The 16,917-nt window shown below is 38.3% G+C and overlaps 1 protein-coding gene across 6 annotated transcripts in view; it reads left to right on the forward strand.

The window, feature by feature from the left end:
- ATF1 (activating transcription factor 1) overlaps positions 1–16,917 on the forward strand; it is a 58,657-nt gene that overhangs the window by 29,201 nt on the left and 12,539 nt on the right. For all 6 annotated transcript variants that reach the window (XR_896363.2, XM_011368328.2, XM_011368329.2 and 3 more), the window contains one exon: positions 10,796–10,926. Coding sequence is in view for 5 of the 6 variants with exons in the window: in XM_011368328.2 (XP_011366630.1) it covers positions 10,796–10,926 (131 nt within the window). In the remaining variant the exon portion in view is untranslated. The remainder of the gene's footprint in view (positions 1–10,795; positions 10,927–16,917) is intronic.

Raw genomic sequence — 16,917 nt, forward strand, 5'->3', positions numbered from 1 at the left:
TTTTTGGCTTTTCTGTCAAAAATTATTTGCCCATATAAATATGGGTTTAATTCTGGGTTCTCGATTCTGTTCCACTGGTCCAGGTGTCTGTTTTGCTGCCAATACCATGCCGTTTTGATTACTGTCGCTTTGTAGTATAATTTGAAGCCATTTCTGCCCACTTTTTAAATTGGATTATGTTTTTTTCAAGTTAAGTTGTATGGGTTACTTATAAATTTTGGATATTAATTCTTTATCAAATATATCATTGGCAGATATCTTCTTCCATTCATTTTGTTGATGGCTGCCTTCACAGTACAGAAACTTCACTTTGATATAGTTCCATTTTTTTCTCCTTTTGTTGCCATGCCCGAGGAGACCCATCCAAAAAAAAATATTGCTAAGAGAAATGTCACAGAGTTTGTTTTCTTCTAGGAGTTCTATGGTTTTGGGTCTTATATTTATGTCTTTAATCCATTTTGAGTTTATTTTTATACATGGTGTAAGAAATTGGTCATTTAATTTTTTTGCCTGTTATTTATCCAGTTTTCCCAGCACCACTTATTGAAGAGACTGTCTTTTCCCTAGTGTATATTCTTGCCTCCTTTGTCATAGATTAATTGATCTTACAGGCATGGGTTTATTTCTGAGCTCTCTATTCTGTTCCATTGATGTATGTGTCTGCTTTTATGCCAGTACCGTGCCATTTTGATTACTATAACCTTGTAGTATAGTTTGATATCAGGTTGCGTGGTACTTCCAACTTTGTTCTTTCTCAAGATTGCTTTGGCTATTCAGGTTCTTTTGTGGTTCCATATAAATTTTAAGATTATTTGTTCTAGTTCTTTGCAAAGTACCACTGGTATTTTGCTAGGGATTGCATGGAATCTATAGATTGTTTTGGGTAGTGTGGACATTTTAATGATGTTAATTTTTCCTATCCATAAGCACAGTATATCCTTCCATTTATTTCTGTCTTCAAGCGTCCTCTCGATATCGTATCATGGCATCTTCAAATAATGAGTTTTACTTCTTCCTGTCCAATTTGGATGACTTTCATTTCTTTTTTTTGTATACTGCTGTGGCTAGGACTTCCAATACTATGTTGAATAAAAGTGGGGTGAAGTGGATCTCCTTGTCTTGTTCCTGATTTTAAGAAAAACATCTTTAGCTTTTCACTGTTGAGTATGACATTGCTGTGGGTTTGTTGTATGTAGCCGTTATTATTTGAGGTATGTTCCCTCTATTCCCACTCTGTTTTTGTTTGTTTGTTTGTTTGTTTGTTTAGTAAATCATGAACAGCTACTGGATTCACATACTTTTACTATCTCTACTGATATGACCATATGATTTTTATCTTCCATTTTGTTCATGTGGTGAATCACGTTATTTGATTTATGGATACTGAACCAACCTTGCGTCCAGGGAATAAATCCTACTTGACCACGGTGTGTGATCTTTTTAATTTATTGCTGAATTCTGTTTGCTACTCTTTCTTTGAGGATTTTTTACATCTATTTTCATCAGGGATATAAGTCTGTAACTTTATGTTTTTGTAATGTCTTTGTCTGGTTTTGGAATCAGTGTAATGGTGGCCTTGTAAAATGAGGTTGGAAGCTTTCCCTCTTGACATTTTTGGAATAGTTTGAGAAGGACAGGTGTTAATTCTTCTTTGAATTTTTGGTAAAACTCACTTGTGAAGTCATTTGGTCCAAGACTTTCATTTGTTGGGAGTTTTTCGATTACTGACACAATTTTGTTTGTAGTAATCAGTCTGTTCAGATTTTCTGTTCCTTCTTGATTCAGTCTTGGAAGACTGTATGTTTCTAGGAATTTATCCATTTCCTTCATATTGTCCAATTTGCTGGCATATAATTCTTTAATATTTTCTTATAATCCTTTGCATTTCTGTGGTGGTGGTTGCCACTTCTCTTTCATTTCTGGTTTTATTTATTTGGATCCTGTGCGCCCCCCCCGCCCCCACCTTTTTGATGAGTCCGGTTAAAGGTTTATCAATTTTGTTTATCTTTTCAAGGAACCAGCTCTTGATTTCATTGACCTTTTGTACTGTTTCTGACTCATTTTTTCCCCACTGATCTTTATTATTTCCTTCCTTCTACTCACTTTGGGCTTTGTTTGCTGTTCCTTTCCTAGTTCCTTTAGGTGTAAGGTTAGATTGTTTTTTGAGATTTTTCTTGTTTCTTGAGGTAGGCCTGTACTGCTATGAATTTTCCTCTTAGGACTGCTTTTGCTGTGTCCCATAGATTTTGAGTCGTTGTGTTTGCATTTTCATGTGTCTCAAAGTGTATTTTGATTTCTTCCTTGATCTCATTGTTAACCCATTCATTGTTTAGTAGCATGCTATTTAGCCTCCATGTGTTTGTGTTTTTCCATTTTTTTCTTGTAATTGACTCCTAGTTTCATATCGTGTGGTCAGAGAAGACGCTGAATATGAATGATTTCAGTCTTCTTAAATTTACTGAGACTTGTTTTGTGGCCTAACATGCGGTCAGTCTATCTTGGAAAATGTTCCAGGTGTACTTGAAAAGAATGTATATTCTGCTGCTTTGGGGTGAGACGGCTCCAAAAGTATCAATTAACTCCATCTGGTCTAGTGTGTCATTTAAGGCCAGTGTTTCCTTGTTGACTTTCTGTCTGGAAGATGTGTCCACTGGTGTCAGTGGGGAGTTAAAGTCCTGTACTATGACTGTTACTGTTGATCTCACCCTTTATGTCAGTCCGTATTTGCTTCATATAGTTAGGTGCTCCTTTACTGGGTGTATAGATATTTTGAGTTATGTCCTCTTGCTGGATGATCCCTTTATCTTTATGAAATACCTTCTTTGTCTTTTGTTACAGCACCTGTTTTAAAGTCAGTTTTGTCTAAGTATTGCTGCCCCAGCTTTTTTTTTATTTCCATTTGCATGAAATATGTTTTTCCATTCCTTTACATTTTTAGTTTTGTATGTCTTTTGAGCTGGAGTGTGTCTCTTGTAGGTAGCATATGTATAGGTCTTGTTTTTTTAATCCATTCAGTCACCCTATGTCTTTTTTTGCAACATTCAGTCACTTTACATTTAAAATAATTATTGATAGATGTATAGTTATTATTACTATTTTATCGTTTTTGTGTTTCTTCTCTGTTCCTTCCTTATTCTCTTGCTCTCTTGTATATGTTGATGACTTTCTGTAGTGTTATATTTAATTCCTTTCTCTATATTTCTTGTATATCTCTTGTAGAGTTTTGGTTTGTGGTTACCACGTGCTTCCTATATACCAGGCTATATTTATAGCAGTTATTTTAAGTTTGAACACATTTTAAAATCACCACAATTTTGAATCTCTCCCTTCCACATTTATATTTCGGTCATTATTTTTTTACTTCTTTTGTGTGTATCCCTTAATTTATTATTGTAATTACACATGACCTTCCTACTATTACCTTTTAACCTTTATACTAGCTTTATACTTGGTCGATCCACTTTTAACCTTTATACTAGCTTTATACTTGGTCGATCCACTGCTTTTATTATGTGTTTTCAATTAGAATTTTTTTCCTGTATTTTCTTACTCATATTTTTTATCTTTATGTTTCTTTAAAAAGTCCTTTAGCATTTCTTATACTGGTTTAGTGGTGATGAACTCCTTTAGTATATTCTTGTTTGGGAAACTATCACTCCTTCAGTCTATATGGTGTCTTGCTGTGTACCTTAGTCATAGGTCCTTTGGTTCATCGCTTTGAATATTTCATGCCAGTCCCTGCCTGCCTGTAAAGTTTCTGTTGAGAATTCAATTGACAGCCTTATGGGAGCTCCCTCGTACATCACTAACCGCTTTTCTCTTGCTACTGTTAAGATTCTCTTTGTCTTTAACCTTTGGCCTTTTAAATTACGATGTGTGTTGATATGGGCTGCTTTGGGGTCAGCTCGTTTGGGACCTTCTGTGCTTCCTGGACTTGTATGTCTATTTTCTTCGTCAGGTTAAGCACATTTTCAATCCTCGCTCTCTCTCTTCTGGTATTCTGTGACACAAATGTTGGTATGCTTGATATTGCCGTAGGGGTCCCTTAAGCTATCTTTTTTCTTTTTGCTGTTCCGATTGTTTTCTGGATGGCTAGTTCAATCCTCTGCTTCATCTAATTTGCAGTTGATTCTGTGTAATGTATTCTTTATTTCTGCCTGGTTTTTTTTAATATTTCTTATCTCTTTGTTGAAGGTCTTACTGAGTTCATCTAGTCCTCCCCTAATTTCATTGAACATCCTTATAACCACTGTTTTGAACTCTGCATCTGGTAGATTGCTTTCCTCCATTTCATTTAGTTCTTTTTCTGGAGTTCCTCATTTTGGCTGCCTCCCTATGTTTGTTTTTATGTATTAGGTAAATCTATTATATGTCCCGGTCCTGGCAGACTGGCCTAATGTAGTAAGGGTCTAGTGCACAGTCTTGGTGGTCACCCGAGCTGGGTCTTTCAGGGTTGTGTCCTCCTGGTGTAGCTGAGCCTTGATTGCTGTTTGCTTGTCAGTGAGTGGGATTGGCCGTGACTGCAGATGGGCTATTGTGCAGGGGCTGACCCCATGGAGCACGAATTGCTTTAGCAAGACTCTGCTCCCAGCGAAGTCTGCCCTTCAGTGTGTCATTTGTGGAGCTGGTCGAGTGGTGCTCTGATGTGGTCTGAAGCCAACCATGGAGTGTGCTAGTTCTAGAGCCTCTTGGGAGGGGCTTTGGTTCAGGCCAAGGTCAGCCATCACTTGTGACCTCCTGGTTGTAACGACAAAGTGATCTGCGGTTGGCTGCCACTATTGCCAGGCTTGGGACCCTTTGGTGGGTACCATGCTGTGAGCTGAGGCCAACCACCACTATGTGGGTATGTGGCTATTTAGTTGAAGCTACATTCCAAACCAAGACTGGCTGCCACTTCTGTAAGGCTCAAAGGCCACCTAATGAGAGTTACAATGGAAGCTGAGACCAGTTGCTACTTGCGCTGGGTTTGGGGGCCACTCAGCAAGAGATTTAGGGCACAAAGAAGCCAACCATCTGGAAGATGTGTCCACTGGTGTCAGTGGGGAGTTAAAGTCCTGTACTATGACACACTAGACCAGATGGAGTTAATTGTTTTGGGTTTGTGGACCTTTGAGAGATTTTAGGAAAGGTCATAGCACAAGCCGAGGGAGGCCGCTTATGTGGAAAAGCCACTTTAAGAGCTTAAGACCGGGTGCACAAATTTGGTGAGGTGAATGGTGTTAGCCAGGTTAATGGAGAGCCTGGATTTGGTTGGTGCCCACCTGTGCCAGGATGGCTGGGTGCAAAGAGTGCTCCACAAAGAAACAGTGGCACCTGCCAGCACTTCCATCTCTGGAGAGAGCCACCCTGATCCTCCAGCCCTCACCTGAAAGCTAGTCAGTTCAGTTCCTATCTGTCCCTTGCAGTTTTTGAGCTCCTGCCCCTGCATCGGTCCCTTTTAAAGGACTCCTGGGTCTCCAGTAGCCCTCCGTCTCACTTGGATGCAATCCCTGCTAGTTTTCACAGCCACGTTATGGGGACTCCTTTTCCTGGCACTGGTGTCCCAGGCTATGGAGACTGGTGTGGGGTCGTGATGCCCTCCTTGCTCCTCAAGAGTGGATTGCTGCAGCATTCCTCCCGTTTCTTAGTCACCACACCATAGATATTGGACTTGCCTGTTCTGCATCTCCACCCCTCCTACCAGTCTCAATGTAGCTTTTTCTTGAGGAATTCTGTTCAGCTAGTCTTCAAGTGGTTGTTAATGGTTGTTCTATAATTTAGTAGTACTTTTGATGTGTTCGTGGGAGGAGGCAAGCACAGTGTTTACCTATTCCACCATCTTGACCAGGAGTTGAAAATTTAGTTTTACGTAAGTACATTGTCTATATTAAAACTTATTTTTCTTCAAGCCCTTTAAGTAGAGCTCTTTTACAAATTAATTTTGGCAATATACTCTAGAGGTAGAAAAACATTATGTGTATATAACATATATCCATAGACATACATGAACAGAGACTCCATTCTTTCTCCTAAAACTTTAGCCATGAATTAGGTACAACAACATAGTTTATAAATAATAGTTGAATTTAAATTGTCTCTGGCAGACAGAACAATTACCTGCTTACATGGCTAAAGCTTTTTACTGGTATTTGTGGAGAAGACTTTTAAGATTAGTATTTGCCCCTGAGCAATCTTACAAAGGTTTTGGACTAGATTTTGGGCAAGGAGCTTCTACAGCAGTCTGTATTTTAAAAAGTCTCTCCCCCCACCCCCACTTTTTTTTTCAGTCTCTGTGGGCAGTGTTTTATCTCCTGGGGTGTTTACATTTCAGACATAAGATTTATGTCTTCAAGGGACAGAAAGAATGCAAGTTTTTTTCCTACACGTTTTGAGATGTATTTTTCTGTTATCAGAAGTCTAGTGTAATTAGTGTTTAAAATGTTCCTTTGTATTAGGGGTCAGGCCACATAGGTCACTCTATTCATTTCATCATCAATCACTGCTCATCCTCCCCTTTGCTCTCCTCACTTTCCCAGGGATTTTACCTCGTAGCATCTTAATTAGGCTTTGTCACAGCACTCAGATCTTATTCTATGACAGTTTGTGACCTCTTAGCTTTGCAAAATGGCACATTAAGGTTGCTAGCTTTTTTTCTTTCCTGCCACCTTGTCTTCTTCTAGTCCCAAAGCTGGCAGAGTAGTGGACAGCTGCACATCCTTCTCTCACCTCAGCCCTTCCTCAAACTTTCTTGAGCTAAAGCTCAAGTTGGGCATTGGTGGCCAGCCAAACTGCCCACAGCATAGGCCAGCCCACTGTGGCAGCCATTTTTTTTCTTTGCTGCAATGAGCTATGTGCAGTTTCTTAAAAGCACTAAAGAAGCTAGTGTTTTGGGGGTATCCCCATACTGATGTAGTGTTCCACAAGCATACAAACCACATAGAGGTCAGTGGCCAACTCAGGATTTCCCTTGCAGATGCCTCTTCCCCAAGGCCTATTTCTCCAGTCTCCTGGCTGGCTTGCCAATTGTTAGTTCACAAACTGGCCCATACACAGAGGGCAAGGGGAGACTAAAGAAAGAGGCAGACCACTCCAAATTGGCAGGTAAGCAAGGGAGCTTACTTACAAGGTTTGTTTGGGGTGGCTGCAAGATGAATAGATCTCTTCTCTACCACCAGAATCTTAAGAGTATATATAGAGGCCTTAACTGGGTTCAGTCACACATGTTGTCCAAATGGTCTCAGCAACACCTTAGTCTCCCAAGGCTATGTCCTTGGAAGAGCTCCCACTGAGAGTGGTAGGCAGCGCATACATTCCAAGGACAGGGGAGGGGATGAGGAGCATTTGATTGTCCAGGTCTGGCTTGTGAGTCAACCAGCAGTCACGTCCTCTGGTTTACCTCCTCCAACAGGTCTATTGAAGTCTTGTATTAATTACCTTTAGACTTAGCTTAGACTGTTAGTGGCAGTCACCAAAAGAGTGCAAATAAAAAGTTTAACTTCCAAAAAATGGGATTTCCAAAAATTCCCAGCACAAAACAGCTCCTAGATAAAAAAAAATTGTTAATACATTGTACATATATGGGAAATAATAGAAATCTCAGTACCCTCCCCTAGTAAACATAAAAACCATATATATTCAAATATACGAGCTGAAACCAGAACGGGAAGTAAAAACAAGCACAAAAACCAAGATATACCCATTGCTTTAGGTCTACTGCAGTAAGTCTGAACCTGAGATTTCTGTATTAAGCTAGAATACCTGTAAAAAGCTATAACATCTGAAAGGAAGTTTCCCCAAATTAAACTTTCTGGATTACTACCAGTTAAGATCAATCAAATATGAATTCAGTGAAAAATCATCAAACATACAAGGACATGAACCACTATAGATGATTATATATTGTTTCTGCTAATTCTCAGCTCAAAAAGTGCAGAAAAAGCGGTCGATAAAATTTAGTACTCACTCAAGTTTTTAGCAAATAAGGAATAAAAATGGGCTTCCTTAGTATACATTGACTTTGAGACTGAACTATATATATTAGGAAGATGATGGCTTAAAGTCCCAGACTGGCCACTACATAGGGAACACGTGGACCAGATAGGAATTGCACTGAAAAGGCTTTGAAATCTGAATTGACTTTGGAATCACAACTCATAGAAGGTTGATCAGAACTTGTGGCCTGGGCACAACCAGGTTGATGGCCTGCTAAAATGAGAATATCAAAAATTCTCCATAGAAACAAGAACTGAGTAGGATATCACAATATTAAAAATGTCCAAAATTACTTAGCATACAAAGAACCTGGAAGAATCTAACTTGCATAGGACATAACTGTCAGCAGATGCTCTCTCCTAGATGACAGATGTTGGAATTATGTGACGGACTTCAAAGGAGCTGTTACAAAGGAGCTGTTATTAAAGTGTTCTAACAAGTAAGGGTGAATGGGAAGATAGAAAAAGAGAACGATATAGAAATTTTAGAGCTGAGAAATACATTAACAGAAATAAAACCTAACTGGATGGGTTCAGTAAGAGAATAGAGATAAGGAGCTAATCATCTTCAAAGGTAGCTCAATGGAAATTATCCAAGCTGAACAATCTGAAAAAATTAACAAATTCTTGGGGACTTGTAAGACAGTACCAAAAGATCTAACATTTGAGTCATAGGAGAGGAAAAATAATGTTGCAGAAAAAAATACTTGATGAAATAATGGCTGAAATGTCCCCAAATTTGGTGAAGCCTACAATTTAAAAAATTCAGCAAACTCTAAACAGGGTAAACACAAAGAAATCCCTTTCCAGACACATCATAATCGGACTGCTGAAAACTAAAGACAAAAATCTTGTGAGCAGCCAGAGAAAAATGACACATTACTTCTAAAGGAACTATGTGAGTGACTACAGATTTCTTGTCAAAAACCATGGAGGCTGGAAGGAAAGGAAATAGCATTTTAAAGTTCTGAAAGAAAAGAATTGTCAATCCAGAATTCTGTATCTAGTAAAAATATCCCTCAGAAATGCCGGTGAAATATTCTAAGATGAAAGAAAACTAAGAAATCATTGACAGCAGAACTGCTCTAAAATAACTGCTAAGAAAGTTCATAAGATAGAAATTTGGAAGAATTGGAATGAAGAAACAGCAAGATTTGGGCAAAAATAATGGACTGTTCTACTGAATTCTTTAAAATGTTTGATGGTTGAAAAGATAAATCATTGATGGGGTTTTCGATGTAGGCAGGTGTAATAAATAAGACGACTGCATTGTAAGGTATGTAAACGTCTAATCACTATGTTGTGCACCTGAAACTAACAAAATATTGTATGTCAACTATAATTTAAAAGAATTTTTTTAAAATTATACAACATACAGAGGGGAGGATAAAGAAATTTCATATGGTGGTATGATTTCTAAGATTCACTTGAAGTGGTGAAATAATGATTCTAAGTAGACTAGGTATGTATGTGTATTATAACACTCTAGAGCGACTACTAAAAATACTATACATATGATTTAGTCAGATAGATAATTCTGAAAAATCTTTAAATAACTCAATGCAGAAGAATTTAACAATAAAAACCAGAAAGCAAATAATAAAATTGTAATAGATATTAATAATTATAATAAGACATGGCTTATACTCACTAGATTATAAAACTGTAATATTCCTCATGAATCTAAACACGAAATCCTAAACAAACTATTAGAAAACTGAATCCAACAGCATATAAAAGGTATTATATTACCATGATCAAGCAGGATTTATCCCAGGAATGCAAGATTGCTTTAACATATTCATAGAAAAAAAAAAAAACTTATGATTATGTCAGGCTTAAATTTCTCCAGCTTTACTGGGTAGAACCAGCACTGGGTCTGATAAGGGCTCTGACTCTTCAATAATTGCATCGTTTGCATTTTGGAATTTGTGGATGCCTATTCCTGGAAGTAGATGCTGTTAGGAATGTAGAGAGGGAATTTCTTCACGGGCTGGAACATAGTAACATGAAAGCTCCCTTTTAATGCTAAGGGATTTTTCTTTTGTGATTCTTTTTTGTTAACTGTGTTCACACAAGTACATATCAGTTTTCCGATTTTTTTTTCTACAGTGAACATGGAATTCTTGAGTAAACATTTTTCTTATTTTTCCAGAAACAAATAATGTTTATTTCTCCCTCCTCCCCTGATTGTGTTTTGGAAGACCTTTCTTTTCGGCAAGGAAGCTTTTTCCATCCCTTATTCCTGTCATGAGTCCCATTTTACCAAGTCTGAGGGATACTGTGGGATCTTATTTACTTCTTCTTGTTAAAATAAGCAGTTTTATCACCAATACTCTGTATTTTTAAAGTATTTCTAATTTTTTTTTTTCTGAGAACTGTGGGCTTCTCTTCCACTACAGAGTTGAAGGTTGAAAAAATAAATTTGATCTTTTTAAAACAAGGTCACTGACACTGTTTAGAAAATGAATAGTACTTTGTTAATTAATGAACTACCTCAAAATGGAGCCATCTCTCCTGTTGGAGAAAATTGTATTTTATACCTCTATACGGGCCTTATACATCTAAAGGCACTCTGTATGAGTTTTCATTCAGTGTCTCTTTTCAAATACTAATGAACTAAAATATAACAACTAGCCTGCTGTAGACCAGAACAATAGTATTTGCTAGACAAAGGATTCCTTGACACATTTTAGGTGCCTAGTAGATTATTGTACTTTTAACCAGAGATTGAAAACAGTTTATTTAGCAGATTTTTTTGTTTTTTTTTTTTTTTGGTAAAGCTGTCCTTTTTACCAACATTAATAGAGTTCTATTTTTCACAGAAAAATTTTGAAAGACCTATCTTCTGAAGATACACGGGGCAGAAAAGGAGACGGAGAAAACCCTGGAGTTTCTGCTGTTACTTCTATGTCTGTTCCAACTCCCATCTATCAGACTAGCACCGGACAGTACAGTATGTATAGCAATAAATTTCCACATGACAGACAAAAACTAACTTTTCTATGTAAAGAAGTGTTGTATAGAAAGACTGTCATACTTTAATAGTGACAATTATTAAAGGATAACATTTGGGGCCAGATACAATGTAAAGTTCTTTTTCAGCATTATCTCATTTACTCCTTACAACAACTTTGTGATGTGTAGGCAGTTATCACTTTGTAAGGGGAACTGAGGCTTGGAAAGTTAGATAATGTCCCTAAAGTCACACAGCTTATAAATGATACATTTACTCTGGATATAAGTCTATGAGTTTTGACAAATGCATGGAGTTGTCTAACCACCACCACAATCAAGATATAATTCTATCACCCCAAGAAATTCACTTGTGCTATCCATTTGTAGATAATCTCTCCCTCTACTCCAACCCCTATTCTTCAAGTCTAATTGTTTCTTGCCACAAAATATAATGTTCCATCTGACCACTTCTCACCATCTACAGTCACTACTACCTTAGTTTATACTCATCTGAATTACTGCAACAGGCATCCAATTGGTTATCTTGCTCTAATAGTTTTCCATACTGCAAGCAAAGCGATTTATTTAAAATGTCAATTATATCACAGCACTCTTGCTCAGAATCCTGTGATGACATCCCATCACAGTTAGAATAAGTCCTACAAGGCATTATGTTCAGGTCTTGCCTATCTTATCTCATCTCCTGCCACTTGATGGCATTCTGGCCACACAGGCTTTCTTACTATTCCTTCAACACAAGAAACTTGTTTCTGCCTCAGGATCTTTGGAGTTCTCAGCTGCACTGCCTGGCACGTTCTTCTCCCATATCCTCACATGACTTTCTTTCATCCTCACTTCTGCTCTGCTTAAATGTCACCTCAAAAAGACTGCTCTTTTTAAAATATACTTCTTATGGTTATAGATTAGCTTATTTATGATCTATTCTCAAAGAATATAAGTTCCTTGATGGGAAGAACTTTGTCTTGTTCACAGCTGTATGTATCCTTGGCATATAAGGCATGGCATATAGATTTTTAGCAAAATGTGTTATGAATAAATGATTTAAAGACTGAATATAGAGTACCTCTATGAAAACACATAAGAAACTGGGAACAGTGGTTGTAAGGAAGGAAACAGGAGCAGAGGTCAGAGGCCGTTGGAAGGTTCACTTTTATTTCAAACAAAACTGAATTTTTTTTACATATATTACTCTTTACCCCCAGATTTTAAGGCAGTATATTAGCAAGTTAAAAATTATGATACATTCGTGCCCTACCCCCTGCCCTTATCCACATGGGATGCATTCCAAGACCCCCAGTGGATGCCTGAAACCAAGAATAGTGCCAACCCCTATACATACTGTTTTTCCTATGCATACAGACCTATGATAAAGTTTAATTTATAAATTAGGCAGCTTCACAGATAGAAGATTCATTCATACCATAGATCTTAGTAACTTCATACAATTTTTTTCTTTAAGTCAAAAACTTTTTCACTAAACAAAAGCACTCTACAGCTTCTCTTTGGCATATCCAAATTGCCAGCATAGTACTCCTGCACTTAGGGGCCATTATTAAGTAAAATTAAAGGCTATTTGAACACAAGCACTGTGATACTGTGACAGTCTATCTGATAACCAAGTTGGCTATTAAAGACTAACAAGCATATACAGGTAGTATATACAGTGTGAATACTCTGGGATGATTTGTATCCTGAGCAGGATGGAGCAAGAAGGCAGGAGATTTTATCACACTACTCAGAATGGCATGCAGTTTAAAACTTGAGAATTGCTTATTTCTGAAATATTCCACTTAATATTTTTGGACAGCATTTGACTGCAGGTGGCTGAAACTGTAGAAAAGAAAACTATGGCTAAAGAGTGTCAGCTGTATATGTTATTATTGAAATTAGTATAATACAACTAGTATTTAGGGTAGCATAATCCAATAGAACTTCTTTGATGAGGGAGATGTTTTATTTCTGCACTGTCCATACAGCAGCCACTAAGCCATGTGTGACTCTCGAGTACTTGAAATGTGGCTGGTGAGACTGAGAAACTGAATTTCTTATATTGTTTAATTCTAGATAATTTAAATAGCCACATGTGGCTAATGACTACTGTATTGGACAGTGCAGATTTAGAGTAAATTCAACCATGTAAATACACATGCTAAGAACAGAAAAAAAGATTTGCAAAAGTGAAAACAATTCTGTATTATCACATATTTAACATCAAAATATGTATATCTATACAGTGTATAGATGTATTAATACAGTTGACCCTTGAACAACATGGGGGTTGGGCGTACTGATCCCTTGTACAGACGAAAATCCACATGTAACTTTTGACTCCTCAGAAGTTTAACTACTAATAGCCTACTGTTAACTGAAAGCCTTACTGGTAACAAATAGTTGATTAACACATTTTTTGTATACGTATTATATACTGTATTCTTATGAAAAACTAAAGAAAATGTTATTAGGAAAATCATAAGAGAAAATATATTTATAATACTGTGTATATTTACTGGGAAAAAAACCCACATGTAAGTGGACCCATGCAGTTCAACCCATATTGTTCAAGAGTCAACTGTATATCAGTCTGTGTGAGCACAGGGAAAAATTAGGAAGGATGTACACCAAAAATAATGGTTCCCTCAGGATGGGGGTAAGGGGTGACCAGTGGAATAAATAGGGATAGATAATGGAACATTTACTATTTTATTTGCATAAATATGTGTGTGTGTGTGTAAAATGTTTGTTGCAGGTAAGGAGATTAAAAGTAATTGTGCTAATATAAGTTTAAAATCTCTGCATCTAAAAAAATTTAATGTTTTTACTTCTAAATTCATATGAATTAAAGTATGTGGGAATATTTGTTGTGTGGCACTGGAGGAGGGATAATTAGGAAACTCCTGAATATGTTTTTTAAATTAAAACAGAAAAGGAAGGCAAGTGTATTTTAGCTTCCTGGTAGGGAAAGTGTAAAAGGGGGTGGGGGAGGAATGTGCAATTATAATCTGAAAAGAGGGTCCAGAGCTGAAGCATTAGATTCTGAAGGAGGCTTATTACGTGGGAATTGCCTAATGCTAAAATGTTTTCTATCTGGTCATGCCTTATGGATGTTTCACTTAAGGTTTGAGGGGAAAGCATTAACATAAATATAATTCACTAAGAAATGTTCCTGGGGAGCTTAGTAATGTGATCTATATAGTGGCTTTCTGATGACTTTATTGATTTTTGCTAGGAAATGAGTGAATATGTTACATTTTTAAAATATCACTTAATAGTTCAGCTAGTCTCTATTAAGGATAAAAAGAAGCCACATCGAGACTAGTAGGAGGGACAGAAACGCCACATGGGCTAGGCCTACACCCATGTGTGGCAGTTGAGTATCGGGAGGGATATGGCTGTGGAGATGAGGAGCCAGGGGTCCCAGTCCCACATTGGGCTCCCCAGACCAGAGCATCAGTGCCAGGGAGAGGAGCCCCCACAACATCTGGCTATAAAATACAGTAGAAATTCTATAGGTCTGGATGAGACAGAACACTGCTGGAAATCCAGGTATCCTCTCAAAGGGCCTATACACAGACTCTCTTGCTCCCAGGCGCTCACCCTGAACTCCAACAGAGGGACAGTAGCTCGGGAGGTGCCAGAGGCAGACAGAGAGAGACTGAGTTGTGTAGCTTCGGGGTGAGGGCTGGAGGAGGAACAGCCACCATTGTCTCTGTGTTGAGCCCTCCTTCCATGCAGCCTGCAGTGGGCACCATCTTTCCTGTGTTGAGCCTTTCCCTAACATGGCCAAATCTGAATCTGCATTGGCCTGGTATAACCTGCTTGCTCCATTCTGGTGACTCCCTGAGACCCTGCTTCACCCAATTCTCATACCACAAGAGGCACTTTCAACCTCGGTTGGCTCCAAGTTATTTGCTGAGTGGCTCCAGCTCAGCACTGGTGCCAAACCTAAATCTGCATTAACTTAATGAATACCAGTCACCCTGGTGACTCCCTGAAACCACACCACACCCAACTCATGTACCAAGGCTTTTTCAGTTAGTTGCTGAGCTTTATGGGCAGCCAGCAGATGGCAGCAGGCCTCGGGGTGCCCTAGGCTTTTTGCTGAGCTGACCCAGGCCTGGTACTGGTGGCAGCCAGCCTCAGTTCACAGTGTTGCCTCTCTCACACCCCTTCAGGTCCAGCACAGGCAGCAATCAACCACATATCTCTTTGTAGCTCCTACCACATAGCCTCAGGCCAGTGGCTGACCTTGACCTGCACGGGAGCCCCTCCTAAAAGGCTCCAGGACCAACACACTCACAGGTGACATCAGATCACAACACAGCACCACGTAATCAGCCCACAGCTGGCATACTCAAAGAGTGGTCTTGGCAGGCATCAGAGCCTGCTGGAGTGAATCTCACTTCGTGGGGTCAGCGCCCCCCCACAAGCTCCTACACTGTGGGTGTAGCCAGTCCTCAAGAGCCAGTCAGCCTCAGGGTCAGTCTCACCCACTAATGAACCAACACAAAACAAGGCTTAGCTACAACAGGAGGACACACAACGCACACAAGGGACACTCCTGGAGCACCCAGCATAGGTGATCAGAGACTGCACCACTGGGCCCCACGGGGCACCTACTTATACGAGGCCACCCAGCCAGGACTGGGAGACATAGCAGGTCTATCTAATTACAAGGAAGCAAACACAGGCAGCCAAAATGAGGAAACAACTGTGTTCCAAATGAAAGAACAGGAGAAAACTCCAGGAAAAGGACTAAATGAAATGGAGGCAAGCAACCTACCAGATACAGAGTTCAAAACACTGGTTATGAGAATGCTCAAGGAACTTAGAACTTCAGCAAGGAGATGGTAAGCATAGACAATCATAAAAAAGAACCAGTCAGAAATGAAAAATACAGTAACAAAAAAACTAGAAGGAATCACAGCAGATTAAATGAAGAATTCGAATCAGTGGTTAGGAAGACAAGGTAGCTGAAAACACCCAATTGGAATAGTAAAAAAAAAAAGAATAAAAAAAAAAATGAGGATAGTTTAAGGGACCTCTGAGACAACATCAAGTGTACCAACGTTCACATCATATGGGTACTAGAAGGAGAAGAGAAAGAACAAGGGATTGAGAACCTATTTGAAGAAAAAAAATGACTGAAAACTTCCCTAACCTGATGAAAGAAATAGACTTAGAAGTCCAGGAAATACAGAAGGTCCCAAACAAGATGAACCAAAATATGCCAACACCAAACCATAGCATAATTAAAATGACAGAGGTTAAAAACAAAGAGAGAATCCTAAAAGCAGCAAGAGAAGGGCGGCTAGTTACTGATTTCTCAACAGAAACTTTGCAGGCCAGAAGGGACTGGCATGAAATATTCAAAATTATAAAAAGTTAAGACCTATAACCAACACTACTCTACCCAACAAGGCTATCTTTGAATATTGAAGGAGAAATAAAGAGCTTCCCAGACAAGAAAAAGTTAAAGGAATTAATTACCACCAAACCAGTTATTACAAGATATGTTAAAAGGACTTCTTTATGAAAAAGAGGAGCGGGGAAAACATAAATATGAATAATAAAATGGAAATAACTGTACCTATCAATAATTTTAAATGTAAATGGATTAAGTGCTCCAATCAAAATACATAGGGAAGCTAAATGGATAGGAAAACAAAGATCCATCATATGCACTGTCTAGAAAGACCCACTTCAGATCTAAAGACACACAAAGACTGAAAGTAAAGGGACGGAAAGTATAGACTATAGTATGTATTTTCATGCAAATACAAATATAAAAGAAAAGCTGGGGCAGCATCATTCATATCAGACAAAACTGACTTTAAAACAAGACTATAAAAAGAAAAAGAAGGGTATTACATAATGATAAAGGGATCATCCAGCAAGAGGACATAACTCAAAATATCTATACACCCAGTAAAGGAGCACCTAACTATATGAAGCAAATACGGACTGACAT

This window comes from Pteropus vampyrus, unplaced genomic scaffold (genome assembly GCF_000151845.1).
Source record: "Pteropus vampyrus isolate Shadow unplaced genomic scaffold, Pvam_2.0 Scaffold140, whole genome shotgun sequence".
NCBI classification, from domain to species: domain Eukaryota; kingdom Metazoa; phylum Chordata; class Mammalia; order Chiroptera; family Pteropodidae; genus Pteropus; species Pteropus vampyrus.